The sequence below is a fragment of the Lepisosteus platostomus genome, chromosome 3 (genome assembly GCF_059453375.1).
Source record: "Lepisosteus platostomus isolate fLepPlt1 chromosome 3, fLepPlt1.hap1, whole genome shotgun sequence".
NCBI lineage: Eukaryota > Metazoa > Chordata > Actinopteri > Semionotiformes > Lepisosteidae > Lepisosteus > Lepisosteus platostomus.
In genome coordinates this window covers 62,453,429-62,476,125 of record NC_142613.1, presented here as the reverse complement: position 1 = coordinate 62,476,125, position 22,697 = coordinate 62,453,429, and the positions used below count along the sequence as shown (strand labels likewise).

The 22,697-nt window shown below is 37.2% G+C and overlaps 2 protein-coding genes across 3 annotated transcripts in view; one reads left to right on the top strand and one right to left on the bottom strand.

Annotated features, from left to right (window-relative positions):
* The window catches only part of galnt14 (UDP-N-acetyl-alpha-D-galactosamine:polypeptide N-acetylgalactosaminyltransferase 14 (GalNAc-T14)), a 108,868-nt gene extending 99,683 nt beyond the window's left edge, over positions 1 to 9,185 (top strand). For both annotated transcript variants that reach the window (XM_088626344.1, XM_088626343.1), the window contains exon 15: positions 6,672 to 9,185. In XM_088626344.1, coding sequence (XP_088482470.1) covers positions 6,672 to 6,700 — 29 coding nt within the window. In that variant the 3' untranslated portion in view covers positions 6,701 to 9,185. The remainder of the gene's footprint in view (positions 1 to 6,671) is intronic.
* Positions 8,328 to 22,697, bottom strand: part of LOC148675226 (DBH-like monooxygenase protein 2 homolog) — a 19,140-nt gene continuing 4,770 nt past the window's right edge. Inside the window, exons 2-14 of the mRNA XM_088626342.1 lie at positions 21,100 to 21,337; positions 18,355 to 18,501; positions 17,957 to 18,109; positions 17,443 to 17,526; positions 16,508 to 16,672; positions 15,922 to 16,024; positions 15,453 to 15,628; positions 14,043 to 14,134; positions 13,018 to 13,114; positions 12,373 to 12,432; positions 11,686 to 11,816; positions 10,593 to 10,701; positions 8,328 to 10,274 (exon numbers count right to left, since the gene is read on the bottom strand). Coding sequence (XP_088482468.1) covers positions 10,128 to 10,274; positions 10,593 to 10,701; positions 11,686 to 11,816; positions 12,373 to 12,432; positions 13,018 to 13,114; positions 14,043 to 14,134; positions 15,453 to 15,628; positions 15,922 to 16,024; positions 16,508 to 16,672; positions 17,443 to 17,526; positions 17,957 to 18,109; positions 18,355 to 18,501; positions 21,100 to 21,337 — 1,702 coding nt within the window. The 3' untranslated portion in view covers positions 8,328 to 10,127. The remainder of the gene's footprint in view (positions 10,275 to 10,592; positions 10,702 to 11,685; positions 11,817 to 12,372; positions 12,433 to 13,017; positions 13,115 to 14,042; positions 14,135 to 15,452; positions 15,629 to 15,921; positions 16,025 to 16,507; positions 16,673 to 17,442; positions 17,527 to 17,956; positions 18,110 to 18,354; positions 18,502 to 21,099; positions 21,338 to 22,697) is intronic.

Genomic DNA, 22,697 nt, shown 5'->3' with positions numbered 1-22,697 from the left:
TTGGGGAGGGATGTACAGTAGGTAGGATTTGTAGAAATGCAGAGGTAATCTACTAAAATGTAAAGATAAGGATTACTTTGTTATTATTCTGTCTCTCAATTCAACAGGTAAAGTGTACACCTTATACACTCAAGTTTAAATTGCTTTTTGATACCCATTACTAATGTTTCTTTTTTTTGTCCTGGAACATACTGTATGCAGGCTACATTCTCATACTAAGTGACTGACTGTGTAGAATGGAGGCAAAAATACATATACAGTAGTTCAAGTAGATGCCTGCGTCAGCATGCGTAGGCTGCAAAAGAACAAATTAAGGTTTATGCCATGCTGAAAAGAGAAGAAAAAAGAAACACAATGTTTCAGCTGTGGAGCCTTCTTCGGGGGTGTCCACAGCTGAAAGGTTGTTTTGCTTTTCTTCTCTTTTTATCATGAAATAAACCTTTACTTGTTTCTTTGCAAAAAAAACCCCATACAGTATACAGTATATTGCTTTGATACAGAAGTCTGATTTCACAATAAGATGTCTTTAGAAAAATATTATTGTGGCAGTATTCCTCTTTTGCCTGCAACAATACAGGGTACCATAGCTGTATTGCACAGGAATGTTTGTGTTGTAGTGAGGGAGTAATGTGTCAAAGAGAATGGCATATTTTTTAATTTAACCTCATTTAACCTTTTTACACATTTCTTGTACATAGAATAATGTGTAGTTTGAAATAATATTTTTGTGAAAATGCTAAAGGTACTGTATAGAGACAGATTAGTTTCATGTGAGCTTAGCCTGTTTGTCATGTACAGTATAGTTGTTTTTTTCAGGGTAGAAAGCAGCAAAACACAAATCATGAGTAAAAATACTGCCAAAGTGCAACACCCACACACCTGCTGCAAAGTGCTGTGCACCACAAATCTTTACTTAAATGAATCCCTAATAGTGTTTCTACATAGGGAGGCATAGTGACACAGCTGTTAACAGTGCTGGGGCTCTGGGTTTAGTTCCAGACCTGGGTAACTACAATGGTGTGAAAAAGTGTTTGCCCCCTTCCTCATTTCTTATTTTTTTGCATGTTTGTCACACTGAAATGTTTCAGATCATCAAACAAATAGAACTATTAGACAAAGATAACACAAGTAAACACAAAATGCAGTTTTTAAATGAAGGTTTTTATTATTAAGGGAAAAAAAATCCAAACCTACATGGCTCTGTGTGAAAAAGTGATTGCCCCCCCTGTTAAAACATAAATCAACTGTGGTTTATCACATCTTTGGAAAGCTGAGTTCAATTTCTCTAACCACACCCAGGCCTGATTACTGCCACACCTGTTCTTAATCAAGAAATCACTTAAATAGGACCTGCCTGACAAAGTGAAGTAGACCAAAAGATCCTCAAAAGCTAGACATCATGCTGCGATCCAAAGAAATTCAGGAACAAATGAGAAACAGAGTAATTGAGATTTATCAGTTTGGAAAAGGTTATAAAGCCATTTCTAAAGCTTTGGGACTCCAGAAAACAACAGTGAGAGCCATTATCCACAAATGGCGAAAACATGGAACAGTGGTGAACCTTCCCAGGAGTGGCCGGCCGACCAAAATTACCCCAAGAGCGCAGTGATGACTCATCCAAGAGGTCATAAAAAACCCCACAACAACATCCAAAGAACTGCAGGCTTCACTTGCCTCAGTTAAGGTCAGTGTTCATGACTTCCAGAAAACATCTTGATGATCCCCAAGACTTTTGGGAAAATACTCTGTGGACTGACGAGACAAAAGTTGAACTTTTTGAAGGTGTGTCCCCCATTACATCTTGCGTAAAAGTAACACAGCATTTCAGAAAAGGAACATCATACCAACAGTAAAATATGGTGGTTGTAGTGTGATGGTCTGGGGCTGTTTTGCTGCCTCAGGACCTGGAAGACTTGCTGTGGTAAATGGAACCATGAGTTCTGCTGTCTACCATACAATCCTGAAGGAGAATGTCCGGCCATCTGTTGGTGACCTCAAGCTGAAGCGCACTTGGGTTCTGCAGCAGGACAATGATCCAAAACACACCAGCAAGTCCACCTCTGAATGGCTTAAGAAAAACAAAATTAAGACTTTGGAGTGACCTAGTCAAAGTCCTGACCTGAATCCGATTGAGATGTTGTGGCATGACCTTAAAAAAGCGGTTAAGGCTCGAAAACCCTCCAATGTGGCTGAATTACAACAATTCTGCAAAGATGAGTGGGCCAAAATTCCTCCACAGCGCTGTAAAAGACTCATTGCCAGTTATCACAAACGCTTGATTGCAGTTGTTGCTGGTAAGGGTGACCCAACCAGTTATTAGGTTTAGGGGGCAATCACTTTTTCACACAGGGCCATGTAGGTTTGGATTTTTTTTCCCCTTAATAATAAAAACCTTCATTTAAAAACTGCATTTTGTGTTTACTTGTGTTATTTTTGTCTAATATTTCAATTTGTTTGATGATCTGAAACATTTCAGTGTGACAAACATGCAAAAAAAATAAGAAATCAGGAAGTGGGTAAACACTTTTTCACACCACTGTATATGGTGTTCTGGTTCCCTCCCACAGTCCAGAAACATACTGGCAGGTTAATTGGTCTGAGTGTGAGTGCATGTGTTTCTGTGTTTGTGTCTGTCTATCCCATGATTCACTGTTGTCCTGTCCAGGGAGAATCCAGCTTTGTGACTCTCAGGATAGGCCTCCCCTGTGACCCTGAATTGGAATTGCTGGTTGGAAAATGGATGGATGGAGTTTACACTTGTGTCTTTTGATTCATGTTTAATTTTTGCTTCTTAAAAGAGTCCACTGGGTTGAGCCTTAAAGGATTTTTAAAATATGAATTGGGTCTTCTAGGTAGTTTTTTTTTGTTCCAAACTAAAAATGTTCTTATAGCCTTTCAGGGACAACAATTCTTCAGGGACATTTCTTTAAGCTGCATAATGTATCTGGTTGGATTTCTCAAGACTGATTGCAATTCCACAGCAGCAATATCTTTGGTATTATTATTACCATGTTTCTTTAATAAAATATGAGGCTTTTTAATAAAGCTAAAGCTTCTTTTATGTGTGTATTACGGGATACTCACAGCATGTCTTTGCCTTATCATAGTCATTTTGGTATATATGCTAGAAACCTCTTACCATATACCATTTTACTTCATGTGCAGATGATCTACAATGCTGCATATTTTTACACTTTTGGCTGACACCTTCAAATGATATAAAATGGCCTACACTTAATACTGTAACTGTAGTTATTAGAAAATGTTATAATTCGTAAACTACCATTATAATGTCCTTCACACCTGATGAGGATATTAATATTGTATAATAAAGATCTCATGGCCCTGAAGAAAGAAAATAAAAACTTGACTGAGTTTAGTTTGTCTCAGAAAGTTGTCTCGCCTGTAAATCACAGATGCCCTGTTTTGTTGCTAACATGCCAGAAGTTTTTTTTTTTAAGACAAATATAATTCCCATGGCAACTTTCCCCATTTAAGCTCTTCCTCAAGCCTGTTCCCAAAGCATCATGCTACTGCTCCAGTGTGTTCCCAAGATGCTAAGCAAGGATAGCCAATTAAATGTTTGTTTGTTTTAAGTGTTTTTAGGTTGCCTGAGGCTTGTGACCAAGGAAACTCCGGAGTTCTGCATTAAGATCATTTGTATTGCATAGCCCAATAAAAATGGACTTTAAAAATCATTCGATAAGTAATTATGATAATCATTTTCTCTTTTATTTAAAACCATCTGCAAATTTATCTTGAGAGTAATATATAAAAATTGAAAAAAGTTATCAAATTATTAAATGTTAATAATCAAATAAAAAATGTTATCAAATTTAATATCTTAAAATGTTATCAAATGTTAAGTTATCTGAATCCATTCATTTTCTAACCACTTAATCCAGTACAGGGTCACAGGGGAGTCGAAGAGTATTCTGGCACACAACAGCCACAAGGCTGGGCACACCTGAGCCAGTCTATCACAGGGCACAAACAAATTCACACCAGGGCCAATTTGTCCAGAAGCCAATTAACCTAGCAGTATGTTTTTGGACTGTGGGAGAAAAATGGGGACTCAGAGGAAACACACACACATGCATAGGGAGAACATACAAACTACAGTAAATGCTGACAGCATTTTCATTTCAATTTAATCAATTTTATTGAGCAAAACAGTATTCACCTGCAATGTTTGCAAAGCCAGACCACATACCACTTCCAAATCAGCACAAAAAATGAGAAAAAAAACATTATGCACAAACTACACAGTGTGCTGTTTTCTGTCATGTTTTGTGTAAAACACCTTCAATTTAATTTAACTAATTTTATTTTTTTAATAATTTCCTTTGTAGCTCCTGGGCAGTTTCAGCAAATGCAAAATAAGTCTTTTGGTTATTATTTTTGTATCTGTGAAACTGATTTAGTATACCTTAGATGGATATTTTTTCTCTGCTTCACTTTGTAATACAAAACGTAAAAATATCACAACAGAGCCACCTAGTGGTTTTTGAGAGAAAAGGCGAGACAGGAACACCCTAGTAATGAGAAGCTGCTGTCTACACAGCAATAATAATTTAATCAATGCAATGACTTTTAATCGTCATTAACCTTCCTATAATGTTGTGATTTTCATCCCATGTTTGTGTCTACCTGTACAGAGCTTTTTATTACATTATATTATAATTCTATTAATTAGAAAATAATTTCTTTGTTTCATAGTAAGAAAACTATTTACCACTTTACACAAAAACGTCAAAGCAAACAAATAAAATAAAATCAGCCAAAAGCCAATAGATTTAAAACACATAAATTTTAATTTGCACATCATTAGTAAGTAGCACAAGCACTTTAATTCATCCATCCATTTCGTAACCACTTCTTCCAGTTCAGGGTTGCCAGAGCCTATCCCAGTAAGCAAAGGCAGGATAAACCCCAGACAGATCGCCAGTCCCTCACAGGCAACACACAGACACAAACATACTCACACCAGGTCCAATATTCTCAGAAGCCAATTAACCAAGCAGTAGCTCTTTGGAGGAAACCAGAGGATCCAGATGAAACCCACACAAACGCAGAGAACATACAGACTTTACACAGATAGCCTTCCAGGAACCGAACCCACAGCCCCAGCACTGCGAGACAGCAGTGCTAATCACTGCATTATCATGTCACCAAGCCCTTAAATAATGTTAAAAATCCTATAACACATACAAAATAAGAGAGTACATCATTATAAAACAATTGTTTTCTGAATATTTAAATCTTAAAAATGAGAAGCAGAAATGCTTTGGAAATGGTGTAAAACCAAACTGCCTATGATTTTAGACAAGATAGATAAGATTTTATGTCCCTCGAGGGAAATTTTTTATGGGGACACAGAACTCCGTTACATTTAAATTGAATGCAAACAAAAAAAAAGAAGAAAAGAAAAACATTGCACATTATTCAATTACAAAAAAGAAAAACTTTGCACATCACTCTATTGCACATGTACAGTACAACACATAACAACATGTAACATTTATAACACATATTGCACTCAAGTGGGTTGTAAGAGTCAAAATTGTATTTATCCTTGACATTTGCGTTGACAGCTTTAATGGATAGTGGAACAGAGGAATGTTTGTATCTGTTTGACTTACATTTGGGAACCCTAAAACGTTTGCAAGAAGGAAGAAGTTGATATTCAGAGGTGATGATGTGGGAAGGATCTGATATAATTTTTCCTGCCTGTTTGACTATGGATTTTTCAAAGATTGTCTGCAGGGAGAGATTCTGTTTCACTCCCATGACCTTCAAATCTGTCTGGATGAGGCGGGTAATTTGCGATTTTAAATTAACTGATAGATCACCAAACCACACTGTAATACCATATCTGATAATTACAGCATGGTAAAAGAGTAGCATTACTGTCACGGATGTCGGAAGGGACAAACCATGGAGAGGCAGGAGAGCGGAAAAGACCCATATGCGTAGCGGCGGAAAGGGGGATTAGCCCGGGCTCAGCAATTCAGGAGTCGTATAGAAACCAATGCCCACAGGCAGCGGACGTGGGGCGACCTGGTGCTAGGCGTTTCTCAGGACATCTGAACGTAAATGCTGAGCGAAGGTGAATCAGAGACCCGGAAATATATAGCCCCAGAGAGAGACACACCAGAAGGAGAGCAAGGCACAGGAAACTAAGGACAGGACAGAGTAGGAGTGCCCTCTGGCTGCAGAGGGTGTGACAATTACTTCCTGTCGAACGCTAAACACTCTTCGTCTTCGCAGGAAATAGAAGTGCTGATGAACTTTTGAGCAAACACTCTCAAGATGAGTAGTCCAGCACAGGTTACTGTCTATGTGTACACCTACAGTAAATACTTACAGTATATGAATCAACCTGAGTGATAAGTTCGTTGTGGATTACTACATGTGTGTGATCACCACACTGTAAGAGTCTATTGCATCTAAACATGGCATGTTGCTCCACAGACAGTAGATCCATAAATTCTGATACACAATTGAAAGAAAATTTTAAAAGGACTTCAGTCATGGTTTCCCTAAATACCTCTTTACTTCTTTATCATTATTTTAAGAAGAATCTTAGAGCTAAGTGCAAGACTGTCATGTCTACTGAATTCTCTGTTTACATTATCACTAAACCATGTTCATGTTTTTTTTTTCTACAGAGATGGCAGAAATCTGGCTCACACATTGAACATTTGGTTTCTCACTTCTGCTTGGATAGTGAGATGGCCCTGGATGAATCTGAGAGCAACAAGATGCTTGTAATAAACCCATGTGAGCTGACAGCTTTCACCCAAAGATGGGAAATGGCATTTTCCTGATTCTGGAAGATGGATCGCAATGATCACACCCCAGAGGTGCTAAGGGACTGACAGCATCTTATCTGTTTCAGAATATTGTTGGCAGAGCCTACAAGAAAGTAGACACCAATGATGATGGATACAATGACTTTGTTTCTTCTTGGTTGTCAGTTTGTAGATTTCACCTATACCTGATTTAAGGGTGAATTTTTTAGGTCTCTGGCTATTGCTAAGCACGCTTCAAAATAGGTTACTGGAATTCTAGTCTGATGTCATGTGGCTAGATACTGTAGCAAGACCCACTGAAAACTGACAGAAGAACAATGGGGAATTTTCAGTGATGACTTTTCAGTTTTCAATTCTTATTGTTGGATGATTAGCCTCCACTGGATGCCAATTTGTATAATGTCTGGGCTTCTGGATTTTAAGAAAATAATGGATACAAAACATGATCAAAAGCATCCCCAACCTTCTTCCTGACTGTGGATTGGGACACCATGTGATACAGTACCTGTATGTCAAAAAACCTGGGAGGGAGCCTTAATTTACTCATGTAAAATTAAATGTATATATAGTTTAAAAATCTTCTCTTGGATCTAGGTGCTACAGTATCCGTAAATTTGGAGTAGCTAGTAACTTCAACAAAAGAAAAAATATTTCCATCCAAAGGGCTGCCACTGCAAAAATATCAAGATCACTCTTTTGTTTTAGAAATGGAATACACTTTCCTTGCAACAGGGAACATTTCTTTCATTGGAAATGGGGAATAGAACACGTATTGGAAATGATGGTTACTGTGCTTATATTTTGAGGCAGAAACAGTATTGTTGTGTATTGGTCACTTCAAATGTTCTGATGTTTTTTCATTCTGAAATTGGGTTATTCCAGTGCTCTTTGTGTTTTTTGGAAAGTTCTTGGGTAATGTGACTGAAAAGTTAGCACAAAAGAAAAAGTTTGAAATTTTCTCTCTCCACAATATAAAGACCAGATCATAACTGTCTATATTTAATATCTTATACTATGGAATACGGTATTAATTACATGAGAAATAGACTGAGGATCTATTATAGTGTTTGAAAGCTTTAAAATTGTAAAAAGAAACAAAACCATTTAGACAAAGAATTGCAGACCTAAGCTATTTAACACAAGTTCTTTTACAGAATTAATGCTGTGATTTCTTTTACAATGTTTCCATTTGATAAATCCATTTCATCCGTGACCATTACTAATTATTAAGTGTATTGTCAGCAAGGTGTTTATGAAGAGCATTCTAAACTAGGTTTGAACATGGCCAGAAAACAGATCAAGAAATTGCAGGCATAGGTGATGCCTAGATATTTAACACTGACTACTTTTTCATATGACCTTCACGAGATGGGACTTGGGAAGAGTACAGTTTACATATACCTTTTGAGACCAACTTAAACAGTCAAGAAATAGAATTTTACCAATACTACATTGTCGTGCTCGCTCCCACTGGAGCACTGTGAAGCATTCCCACGGCAACTGTTGAGGCCACTACTCGCTTGTCTATCAGCCAGTTGCCATGACTACACGGCTGGAAGTCTGTTCCACATGTGCTCAATTTAGAACCACACCTGACTTAAGAGGAACAGACTATTTAAGATCTGCCTTGGCAGGGATCTGTGCTCTGTTATAGAATTTTGATCTGAGCCTAAGCTTCGTTCCCCTCTTTTTTCATATTCCTTGCTTTGTGTTTCGTCCTGGATTCTCAACCCTTACTTTGCTCTGACGTCCCTTTTGTGTTTTGAAGGGTGATAATCAGTAAGAACTTGGCTGTGTTCTTGACTACAACTCTGGACTGTGTTTTCGTGATTGTTATTACTGCACCAGCCTGTTTATCATGCCTGCTTGTTGCCTTCTCACTTGCCTACCTTCAGGTACTTCATGCAACTCAGAGAGGCTCCTTAACCCCAGTATAAAATGCACATTACATACATAACATGACACATATTACCACATGACCATGACACATATATTACCGCACGTACAGTTATATACTCTTTGTTTCTTACATGGAAGTCCCATTTCATTAATTTCATACAGCATGTCCCCAGGAAAAAATGTTCTTTGCATGTTGGACCAAAATCCTTTTCATAGAGCACATCAGCGTTCCAACACATGCAGGATTCATTCATGTGGAGCAGGATTCATCAATCCACTTAATGTTTTAAATCATTTCCAATGGCAAATCATTTCCAATGGCCTAGTAAACACCTAGGCCACTGTTTAGTCTCACTTGTTTAAAATTAAATGATCTGTGATTTGTATGTAAAAATACAGATTGTTCAGAGCATGGTTTCCTTTGCATTATCTGTGTGCTTACCCAAATTACATGATGGTTGTTGACCTCCATTGTGATGTGTTAATAGTGGTATTTGTGTGGGCTTTCTGCCTCACTTTTAGTTATCTTCTAGCCTTAACTTTCAATCTTTTTACCTTTCTGTTTTTCTGTCAATGCAACTATTGTCTTCCATTACCTAAGTTGTTCTGTACACATTTACTTCTGTACATATTCTTACCACTCACATGTTTGTATTCAACAAACAAGCCTGTCAGAGCTTTTCCTGAAGATACCCTTATGGCAGCTGAGTCTCGCTGGCAACTGTAAAATCTTATAATTTTCCCATTGCATTACACTTTTGGTAACAATTGCCATACCACTCTAATACCAATACCTAAAGATACCCAACCAGTGACTAAGAATCAAATATTTGATTTTTTAAATTAATATTGCAATACAGCTGCTATTAAAAAAAAGGTATGAGCTACAATGGTTGAGCATTCTATGATTTAAAAGTGGTTTCAAAGAATATAGCGTAATATGATGAAATACTGAAAGCAAGGTGTGTGGGGTCTGGAATATCATTAGTCCCTTTATTTCACAACAAAATTGTGTATAGAATTACCTATGGGTGGAGTTTTACTACTTTTACTACAAATGCAGTATCTGGCGTGTGTGAATTTTTTAATTTGGCACTTCCAAAACTATATTGCCAAAAAATTCCACGGCATTGGATTTAGCACTCCGGGCTCACAGAGCTTGTGTCCTGGGTTCAATTTCATTCTGCCTGGGAGGAGCTTATAGGATCTCATGACTGAGTGTGGCCTTTTGCTTGGTGTAGATTCCTCCCAAAGACATACATGTTACATTTTGAATGGCTCTGTAGATCTGCCCTTTTCTGGAGGGATGGGTTACAGGGGGATTTTAACCAGTATGGGGTCTGATAGCCAGATGCTTTTCTATATTGTATATTTTGCATCTTCTGTGGTAAGAAACCAGATTTTTTAAAGTATTCACAGGACTCCAATCCATTGGATCAGTAAGAAGAAGAAAATAAGTAGCATACAGTTATTTCTTCTTGAGATTGCTGAATTCTCACAGCTAGACATAGGACTGGGCCACATGGCACGGATAAATCCAGTATTTTCCTTTCTTTCTTCCTAGAAAAAGAAATATTTACACTTATTGTTCTTGTTGTTTATCAATTCTTTGATACCCAGATTTCTGAGTAAATATAAGGGGGGAAATATTGTTTTAAAATATTTTATTAAACTATTCTAGGACCTATTAAATCAAATTACATACCCCATGTAACCTATAAAATAATATCACCAAGAAAAGGAAAGACAATCCTTTTTTTTTTGCAATGTGAGATGCTGCTTTATCTGTCTTGATCATTGAAATGCATGTATAAGAATACTTTGCAGTATAGTAAGACCTACAGTAATTTATATAATAGGTTATGATTTTGTGCTTACCCCAGGAGCCAGAATGTATGTATGCTGAGGGACGTCTTTCACTACATTTTGGTAATAATCAATGAACTTTTGGTTCCATGACTCTGAATTAAGTTTGGCAATACCGTTCCTGCAAAACAGAATCAGTAACTGAACAAGAAACAGATAGGCCACTAATATTTTGATAGTAACGACAGTATACAGTATGTCTGTTAATGAGATAAAAATGGGCATAGCAGTACTAATTAACATTAATACTGTATCTTCTTCAATCTATCTGTTTTATGTCTTAACCTTGGGTTTAGATACTAAACTCAAGAAAGTTCCCTTTCCTGCTCACTTAAGAAATTATTCAAGCTGAAGCTGAACACTTCACGGTGAGTGTTGTATCAAAAGCAAGGATATTTCCTTCCAATCACTACAAGCTATCTCCCTCGTCAGAAATCTAACTCTGAACACCTAACTTTTGATCTTTCTTCAGAGTTCAGCTGGAAATTTCAAAGTAAGACTTAGGATTTCTTATGTTTAAAGTTCTTCAGTATTGAGATGTTGTATTTTGTCCTTAACATAAAATAACTAATTTGTTTCCTGCAATCTCTACAATACAATTCAACAACAACAACAACAACAACAACAACAACACATAAGAACATGTTTCCAGGTACTGTTCCCTCTGTTTTATCACTTGCTGCTCATTGCGTCCAGTGGCTATTCTCCTTAACTGGCAAGGAGTAACTTTACCCAGAATGATTTTACAATTAACATTTATCATGAAAACATAACAAAGCCCTTTTCTCTTCATCTGGTGCGCCTGCGTTTTGATAGTCTGCTACCGTGTCTCAAATGGAATGTATAGAGGAAGAGAGCACACTACTTATAAAGTCAATCATTTTTACAAATTAAACTCCTACTTACATCTTCCTAGGCACTATTTTGTTAACCTACTATAAGTGCCCCTCTAATTCAGCAAGGTGGAAGTGTTTTTTCTAAATCAAATAACTGGTGAATTAATTTCTATGTACACTGTAAAAACGAACAATTCGAAAGTTTATAATACACTGTACATTGTCTTCAAAATGAGAAAAGCAGGAATACAGTGTTAAAATTAGCCTACTGTATGCTGGAAGAACCAAGGGAAGACAGCAGTGCTTCTTGACTGGGTGCGCTCAAACACTTGGAAATCTTCATCATGGGGTAATAATACAGGAAAGCCAAGCACATCTCATCTGTAGCGGCAAGTCCATTCTAACACATTAAAAAAGCAAATTCCCCCAACCACACAAGAGAAAAATAAAATAACCTATTAAGGAATTCTGTAAAACAAGTATTTATTGGATAATTTGGGAATTTCACATACTGTACTGTACATTCTCTTTTGGAAGTGTGCTTTACAGTACATCAGTGAAAATAAATTATTGCAGAAGAAAGAATAAGCAGGAAAATATGGTATACTACAATAAGACATCTATGCTAAGGTATCTGTAATCCAAAAACACAGGTAAAGCGTAAATGTATTTCAATATATAAAATCAATAAAATGAACATACATCAAGAAGTATATACTAACTGAAGTCCAAATGATGGTCACTGACATAAACAACCATATGGCATATTCTGGGAGAAATATCTGAAAGCACCATTGTTTTGATTCCTGATGCTTGCATTGCAATTCAGTATCTCCAGTATAAATTCTGGTTCCTGGTATAAATCAAGCTGAAGAACACTAGTTTAGGGTACAATAGGAATGTTCTGTTTTGCTATTAGATTTGAAGATGGAAAATGTAAAAATGTGAGTGCTCACCAAGGTGGTTGTACTGCGATCCTCAGTATTGTACGTACATTCCACTAAAATTTCATCACCCTGGAACACAGAAAATACTCAATTTCTGTCATTTAGGTTTACAGTTTTTTATGTTTGTTGATTTGATTTTGAATGAATATACAATATGTGCAACTTTCAAAATGAGTTGAAATTATCCTTATGGACCCAAAGAGATGAACATTTCTTTGTATTTTCTTTCCAGGCTACTTTATAACTTTTTTTTTTTAAACCCAGCATTAAAAACACTGTGACAACAATTTTAACTCTTCTTTTTGTTGTTGTCCATGTTTATAATGTTCACCCTCATACAATTTTAGAAAAAAATATTTCATAGCCATAATGATTTAATTAAATTCACATTCCCTCAAATTGTATTTTATTCAACCTGACTAAACCATCTTTTAATAACTTATTATTATTTTTTAGGATTACAGGCTAGTGCTGACTAAGAGGAGACATGCAGGATAGATTATTATATTATATTTAATATTAGATTATATATATTGTATTTATCAGAGCTGAATCACCAGAGATGCCTGCGGTGCGCACTGTAGTACTGTAGTGCTACTCAGGCCTCATGCTGAAAACACAAGCTCAGCCTGAGACTTGCTTCTCATTCCTTACCAGCTTGACTGGCACAACTCTTCCAAACTGCTGTACTCTTTGGAAGTTCTGGTCGTAGTTGTTATCTATATTCAAGAAACCAATTTGTTCCCCATTCCTACAAAAATTGTGAGAAAAAAAATGAATAAGAACCAAGTTAAAGAGATTAAGGGCTTTTCAATATTTAGGGATAATGGATATTTTCTGACAAGGGGTGACGAAATTGGCAAATGATGGATTGGGCCATTGAGTTAGCTTATGTTTATATTTTGCATTTACAGTGAATACAAGAGCAGAGAGTGCCTCATGTGGAGTTACTGTGAAGAAAGAGAATAATAAAGCAACCCCACCATCGCTTCTTTTATTAGTTTTTTTTCCAAACCCATCTGATTCAGCTGATATTTTCTAATTGAATACCTCTTTGCCAAAACGTTACTGTGAATTCTGTAAATAAATACTCCACTTTTGGTTAATAATTCATTGTCTGCCCTGTCTGCTTTGACCTCCACACCACTGAGGTTACCAATACATTTTCTGTATTGGTGCAGATAATGTAAAACCCAAAGCCTTAGACATCACACTCCTTTCTTTTCATGAATGGAAAATCTATTGAAGGCAGTATTACATTTTTCTAGATTACTGCCATATAAATACTTTTACTTAGATTTTCTCTTCTGTTGAATGGAATAAAATATTTGTTCAATAATAAAATAGTCTGTATTTGATTTTCAATTACTGTCTCATCAATACTTTTGGTGTGCCTAATATTTTTAACAGTGAATATTTCCTTCACCCCACTTATACTAATTGAGCCTGAATCGAGGGTGTCATGTGTTATTTAGCATAACTGAAAATGTTTTATTAAAAGGTAAAGAGTTCTTTTTTAGAAATAAATCAATACTCATTTCTCCAAATGAATGTCCCAGAAGATGAAACAATTGATTAAAATAATGGGAACCTCTGCCAACAAGAAAAATGCAGGAGACATTAAAGGTGGGGGCATTTTTTTCTCCAGGAGCACTTCACAGAAATTAAAGCTTTCAGACCTGAAATGTCCAACTGTCACTTTCCGGCCTGCCCCATGTGTGTGCAGCAAAATGCCAAAAACGTTGAGATCCAGGACAGGGCCTGGGATCACCTGTAAACATATGACACAGTGCTGTTAGAGGATTGACATCGGTGGAGAAAATTGCTGCATTACACATCATTTGAAAAAAAAAACTTGTTTTCATGACGTATGCATCTCTAACCAAGAAGAAGATTGCTGGGACTTGATCAAGGCCTTCACAAACACAGAAGAGCACATCCACATCCTAAAGGTATAGCAGCATTATTACTGTACCTTCTATGCTGATTTTGTCAGATAATTTAAATAATTATTTTTTAAATATTAATTAATAACAGGTGACATCCAATGTATTTTCCAAGACAACTTGTTCCCGCATCTTTTCAGTTTCGGTAAATTGACATGCTAGAGTAGGTCAGTTTTCTCATTGATTTGTCAAACACCCTAATGTTGCCTTTTAATGAGTGCAATATCTCTTTGAAGACAGACTTATCCATACCAGAGCCATATCATATCAAGTGCTCAGCTCGAACCAGCTGCTTAGGATGCAGGATAAACACAAGCATACTCAAGTAGACAAGTCCTCCACTAAAGTCACTCCACTATGTACATGTGGACAAAATTACCACTTTACACCACATTTGAACAAAATTATAAAATAAGTAATTTTCACGCCACACAGTGTATGCATCTCTAATGAAAAAGACAAGAGATGCATTCATCTCTTGACTAGTGAAAACAAAAATGATGCAAACATTCTTTCCATTGCAAACAATATTACAAGCAAAATAAAAACAGACCTCCCAACATGAAACTGTTTTTGTTGAGAATTTCAAAATGCTAAACATTGTTGCTTTCATCCTGTGTCTACTACCAGTTAAAGATCGATACATAGTGGAACAAATTGACAACATCAAAAAGCAGAAATAAGACCATGCATGCTATAGGAAACAAGTGAGTGTGCCCACAGACACGGTGATTAGCCAATATGAGTACAGTAGATATTCCAGAACATTTTACATAAAGCATGACCTCAGCTCATGTGTATACAGTATACAGTACAGTACAGTACCTCTTCTTAAGGCCATAAAACTGGACTTCTGGTGCTCGTGCTGGACAGAAACTAATTCTATGCAGATGTACACAGAATGTTTCTGAAAATTATTATCGTTGGCCTTGAGGTTCAAAATACATGTATGAATTATAATAAGGACAATAAAGGACAATAAAGCTTGAATCAAATCAATAGGAAGAAGAAGACATCAATAACTCACTGAGACAGTGAAGAAGTTGTTTCTGTGAGAAATAACAATCTTTAAATGTTTATACAGATTTTTTAAAAATCTTAAAAATTAATCTGCCATCCCACACACATTGTAGAAAACCTTACTCTGGAGAATTCTGATGTGTTGCACAGGCCATAGCTCTTAAATGAAGGAGCTTTAGGGGGGATCAGGTAGGTTATGTAGAATGGAGCTGTTAGCACCCCAGTTTCAATAACACCCATATCGAACTGGCGCAGCTCAGATGTGTAGTACAGACGCAGACCTGAGTTGTCCATTTGACCTGAAAGCAGGAAAAACTACACATTATCACAGAATGACACAAGCTTATCATTATGCAGTCACTGTTTGTTATCTTAACAATTTATAACAAACAGTGACTGCATAATAGTGTCCTCATCTCCATGTGTAGATGTTTAATTGAAGGATGAAGCAGAAATGGAATCTCTAGAATCTTTTTCAGTGCAGGAAACAACAAGCTCCATCTTGTTGCTTGTTTGCACTCAGCTTCAGTTTTACAGTGAAGATGTGATAGAGTGACTCTACTGTTGCATACTAACTTGTTTCTGGTATTACCTGGCTTCTGTGCCTCATTGTTATAGTGTATTTCCAGTCTGTAATAAGATGGATACTTGTTTGTTCCAATAGGTATCCCAACATCTGGTGGGAGAATGAAAGCCTGGAAGACAGGTAGAAAAAAGTGAAAAGAGGCTGGCCATCATTTCAAAACAACGAGAAGCAGTGATTGAGCTTGTTACACAGATATCACACTGTTTTTCCCAGTCACCTGACAGAAAACCTAATGGAACTATTTTATTTTGCATGTGTGCATCATTTCCATTTTTGATTTGTGTATTTTATTTTACTCTCCTTTTTAAAGGCCACACTGTATCCAAGATGAACAACACTTGCATACAGTATATGTGATGGTTAAACTACCTCTTTATGGCTTCTACTGCAAAGCACTTTTTTTTCCTATTTCCATTGCAGCACAATGAGTTGTCACACTTTAAATGTCAGTCTGAAGCAGTGATATGAAACCCTCTGGTGTCCATTCAGTCTAAGCCCTGAATAATTTATTTGATTCCATCTCGGTCTCAGTCCCGGCTGTTTCCATCTCTTTAAGTTATAACCTCTGAAACTCACAGGTGAAGGTTCTCACCTTTCCTCCCTTCCCCCAGCCTGCCACCCCCTGCAAACAGGGGAAGATCTTCCCGATGTTTTCCTTAAAGTAGCAGGCGCCTCCCCACTCCTCCTGGACTGAGCTGGGACAAACATACACCAGCATGTGGTGGGGAAGGTCAGCATTGTGGAGCAAAGGTTCAACCTGAAACACAAAGGCCACCACAGTCAGGAGGTCAGAAGCAGAGACGCCCTTCCTTTAATCACAAGACATCCACAGTGCCTGTAGCATGAATCCTCAAACTTTATGATACTGTGTCAAATCAGCCCGAACCCATATAAGCAGAGAATACATCAACAGAGAATAGGCAGGAGGCAGGTTTGCAGCTTTACAGAGAGGATGCCTTAATGCCCTTTTTAATTACAAAGGAGAGATAGGAAGAGAGAGACTGCAGGTTGAAAGAAAGGGGGAGCACACTTTCCCATAATTTGCCATGTGTTGCAAGGAGAGCGAGCACTAAGAAGGTCCCCTACATGGGGTACAGTGGGGGAGGAGGAAACTGTGGCTTAATGTCATGGGGCAACAGCACATTCCATAACTCCGACTGAACTCAGACTTCACACAGATTAGATTAGTTCTAAAAACATATACTGTAAAAGCATTTCCCAGAGGTCTAAGAGTTTTATTTGTTTTTCGGTAACCCTATAGAAACCCCCTTTTAATTTTATGTATACATTTAAAACATTAGAGGACTTTATTGTTTAATTTTATTTTAATATATACAGTATTATTAATCTTTTTAAATTATTCATATATTTAAGTACACTGTAGACTTTATCGGGAAACAGTTGTTGCACAGAGAGGGACAGACTCAGTGATATGTAATCTATAATGCAAATTCTATGTTTTTTAGAATGCAGAGTTTTTAAGAAGATGTGTGGATTAATGAATGTCAAAACATCAGAATCTCTTACTCTGTAAATGTGGTGTTTCTGTCCAAGGTTGGGACCCTTAATAATCCGGCAATATACAAATGTCTTATCTTCCGGGACATCAAACTGGAAAAAGATACAGTAATCACTGGGTGAATGTGCAAAGCTAATTGTACCCTATACATGAATATTTCTACTTTTCTTTGCACATTCTGTCTCAGGTTTCATATACTCAAAGTTCCAAACATTTGAAAGCCTTTGTTATATAACTTCTAATTTATCGATATATTGTACTGTATTGCAGTTTTTATCAGGGAAATAAACCACAGACACCATCTTCAAAGGAAATCATGTAACTTCATCTTAAAAAAAAACAGATTACCTGTCCAAAACCAGCATTGGACACCCCTGCCATGGAGAAGACAGACACACACTCTAATAGATGAGCATTTACATGTTTAATATAAATTAACATGACAAACAGTAAACTGTTTAATCTGGAGAGAGTTCAAATCATTACGACTGTCAAATTTTGGTAGTATTTTTTAGTATTTACATTGCCAGCAGTCAGGTCAAAATACATGGGATTTGGAGGATAAAATGGATTTGAGTGTTTAAGAAGGTTGACTTCTTTCCCTCCTCTTTGACCTCTGTGATGTTCAATGTCATCCTTCGATCCATAGGCATAAATGAGGTGTACAGGAGATTCCTGAGGGGAGGAGCAGAAATAAATAACAAAGAACTGTAAATAACTGTATAAAAATAAACTGCATACTGTAATTAAAAAACGAATCACACAAATAAATGCAACCTCCTTGAATGAGATTGTGAGTCTCTGATCAATTACATCAGAATGAAACCATCAATGCATGCTTTTTTTGCTGATGAATAGTGTTTTAAGTTCACCACAGTGCTTCCCCTTTGCTATCTCTGCGTGAATCATCCTAAACTCACAGTGATAACAAAGTCCTTCCTGTCACAGGTCTGAAGGTTTCTTCGAAACATCATGACAGTTTTTGTGCCAGTCTCCCTCAGAGACAGCAGGGTGTAATCCTGTTGTGGATCCAGCGCAGGCACCAAAGTGCCATCTGCGTGTCTGTCCTGCAAAGAAAATTCATCATGAATGTTTACTGCACAATTAAAGTGAGTGGAATAAATGTCACCATTTAGTTCTTGCCATGGATTGAACATTAAAATCGGTAGCAATATTAAAATCGGTAGTGATTTGACTAAGTTCTAGTATCAGCTTGATCTCAATGCTCAGTAACTAATTTCAGCATCTTCAGTATAATACTTGGTTAAAAGTTAAAGTTGTTGTTTTTGTTTAAATTTAGTTTTGCCCACAGACAAACTACGTCTCTAACAGGCGATTGTTTCTGAAAGTGGGGAACATCATGTTGTTCAGCAAGTGGATGTGTCCCATAGTCTGGTCTCTCCATGTTTTTGAAGCAAAAATCAAATTAATAGTACCTGTCTATTCAGTACATTCAGCATGGCAGAAAGGAGAATGGAGTCACCAACCCTAAGAAAGAATGTCTGGCACACTATGCAGAGGGAACTAAAGTAATTTTGTAATAGTAACCAACTGTGTTAGATTTGAACATTTGAAAGACTTAATAGGTTCATTTATAATGCTAAAAGGCCTGATACCTCTTAGAGTGTGTTACATTTTATCATACTCATTTTATCACAGCTTCTGGTATAGTTCTGAAAGATGGAGGTATCTCTGCATACATAGCTAAGACACATTATTGTGAAGAACATACGTGTAGGAAAGGTGACAAATGAGAGGAAATAATTTGGCCTATCTAGCCCATTTGATAGTTAATTATCCAAGGATCTCTTCCAATTGTTTCTTGATTGAAACCTGCGTATTGGCATCAATAGCATGACCCACAACCTTTCGGGTACAGAACTGTGTCCCGCTCTTGGTTTCAAGAACACATTTCTCTGTAGTTTCCACTTGTGTCCTCTGGTTTGTGATTCACTGTTCATTCTGAAAAAGACTGCTGCCTTGATTTTGTCAGTGCTTTTGAGGATTTTGAATACTTGTATCAGGTCCCCTTGTAACCTTCTCTGTTCAAAACTAAAACGGTTTAATTCATTCAGCCTGTCAGTGTAGGACATTCCCTAAATGCATCTGGTTGCTCTTCTCTGGATGGATTCCAGAACAGCAATATCTTTTCTATAACTTTTCTATGACCTAAATTGTACACTATATTCTCAATGAGGCCTTACTAGCTTGTTACACAATTTCTTTTCTGTAAATAATTAAAAATTGTTTTCTGAAAAAACAAAAAATATATTGCCCAGAAATCTGCCTCTTTTGTACTCATCCTTTGACAATGCATGAATGCGAGGAAGAGTTTGTAAGTTTGCATAAAATGCAAAAGTGTCACAGAAGTTAGCTGGCTGCCATCACCCTGATAAATCCTGACGAGTAAGACAGAAAGCACTCTGGGACTGTTGCAGGACAGAATATTACAATGCAATGTTGCTAGGGTACTGGGAACTTACTTATCCTCAATCAAGCGCTGCCAACAACTGTCACTGTCCCAGAGATGGACCACTGTCTATAATAACCCCAGAATTGGGAAATCTGGAGTGAACACATTGAGAGTTTGCTTTTTACAAAGCAAACCCTACAGTTGCTGTAGTAGTTCAGGTGGGTAGCTGCGTCAGCATGCGTAGGCTGCAAAGGAACAAGTAATAGGTTGCTGGCAGAGTTATGGACTATGTAATAACAGCAATCTTGATACCACCATCAGGTAAATCTGAGCTGAACCTGTGCCTGATGCAGGTGTCTCTGTCTCTGCAATGACAAGTCGAGCCTGGCTGCAGATTGCACAGGGAAAGTTTGCCAAGGAAAGTGTTTTATGGATTGTTTTATCTAGCAATGAGGACAATGTGTACATGAGGTCTTTGGAGAGCAACATGCAGGACTGAGTTTGCAACCTCTGTCAGTACATTAAATGTTTCAAGATGCCTGTGGTCAATAAATTAACTGGAAGCTCATCTTCTTACACTTATATAAAATTGAACACATTTGTATACACAGTATGAGTTCACACTACATGGAAAATATTTATTATCAGATAAGCAATGAGGGAAACAAAGATTGCACTGATAAAATGTGGTTTCCTTTGCGTAAAAAAGACTGCTTAGGCTAAAACTTAGTGATATGCTTGAAAGGACATACTATGTATGCAAATACATTTCATATACTTGTTTTTGAATGACTACATGTAGTTTACAGAAAATAATAGTTGTTACTGTAACCAACACGAGATCAATCCATACTTCATCTAAAGGATTGATAAGCTTACATAAAGAGCCATTCAAACAGAAAGCAGAAATGTGAAGCCCTTACATTCACCAGATATTGACATTAAATATGTCAATATATGGTTTACTTTAAGGGCGTGTCATGATATCTATGATCAGAGTATGAAATCCTTCAAAATACGCAAAAATTATTTATGTACATTGACTGGAATAAATAGGACAAATCTGAAAAATCCACTAAGTATAGTCTTGTAATTCATCACGTCACAATTTAAATGATACAGTTCATCTAACTGTGCAAGCTTATATTGTTTACATCAATTACTGACTTCACAGTCTACTTTAAAGAATCACCATAATGAACACTTATATTTACTCATATCAATGCTTAAGGACATACAAATCTTTGCTTACTGTGAAGTAAGTGCTTCCATTTGGATGGATTCCTCCAATAACTATGTCTGCTCCAGACATCCCGCCACTGGGACTGAAACCAAATCCCACCCAGCCCAAGGTGGGGAACGTCACCTCAAATGTAACAGGACTCCCTGGCTCATTAAACCCCCATCTCACTGTCACTTCCTGCTTTGCATCCAAGTGCTCTGAGAATTGTAGGCTGGTGTCCTCCAGGGGCTCCAAGTTCCCAAGGGTGCTGCAGAGAAAGAGCAGCAGCAGGCTGAGAGCTATCATTTCTGTCTCTTTGGGGTCCATCTGAAGAACTACAGCTGTTCCCTTGCTATATAAACCAAGACGACACTGCCCCTAATGGTTACAAGGGTTGTGTAGCCTACAGTACGTGACTGTTTTACTGTCAATAACGAAGAAAAAAATAATTCAACTGAAACTAATAAAAAAGACCATATTTGTGACGAGCTTTATTCATGATGCCCTGATGATTATTATGAAGACAATGATGATGCAGGCCGTAGGTTCAAATCCCAGGTGGGACAGTGCTGTTGTAAACACCTGAGCAATGTACTTCATGCAGATCGCTCCAGTAAAATACCAAGCGGTACAAATGAGTACACATGCAAGTTGCTACAGATGACCTAAATTTGCTATAGCCAAATAATGTCTTAGTAATGTTATTAAACATTACCTTTAAGCCTTAGGACTGAGACAGGTTATTTATTCACTTGGGGAGAAAACACAGTGAGTAAAAACACAAGCTGTACAGGATATGGACTAGATCAAGGGTTAACAGGCCTGGTCCTGCAGAACTACACACCTGCTGGGTTTTGATGCAGCCCAGCTCTCAGGTACAAAATCACAAACTTTTATGTAACAAAAAACTTGCAAATTTTCCAAAAACGTAATTTCTCACGTTTCTTAACGTTTCGTAATTTCTTAGGACTCAGGACTCAATTAAATGAATGAAATAACAGTTATTGGAATGAAAACTGACTTTAATAGTACTAGAAATATACATGCTCATATTACTTCATGCTCATAAAAATGACATGTTTTTGATAGGTTTTTTATACTTCCTGAAAGCTGGGTTTTGAATTGAAAATTAGAACTGTTGTGGGAAATTCTCCATCAGAGGAGCAGGACAGTCTTGTGCAGATAGTTTGATTGAGCTCAATAAGGACAGCAACACCCGTTGGGTCTGTCCTGCAGAACAGACACACTGAAAGGGGTTTCCAACCCTTATACTGTATACAGTATGGGCTCAATACGGTTTGTTAATGATATCTGTCCTATCCTTTAACATGTAGCATAAAGTCCTGCTTTGATATGCAGCAGACCTTGATCTGCTTTATCCTGTTTATGGTATGTTTATGGATGTTGGTATTGTCTTAGGTTGTGCAGCGTAAGTCACTGGAGCTGCTAAAGCAAGTCAGCATTATTGTATCTTAGCATGCTCTTTGGTGAGGGCTAAATGAACAGATCCCAGCAATACCTTCCACAATATAGTTAAGTAGTAATACAGCACTGCTGGATCTGTGCAATATTTACATGCCGCACTTCAGAACAATAATTGTCATATTACTGACAATGGCAGAGACTCG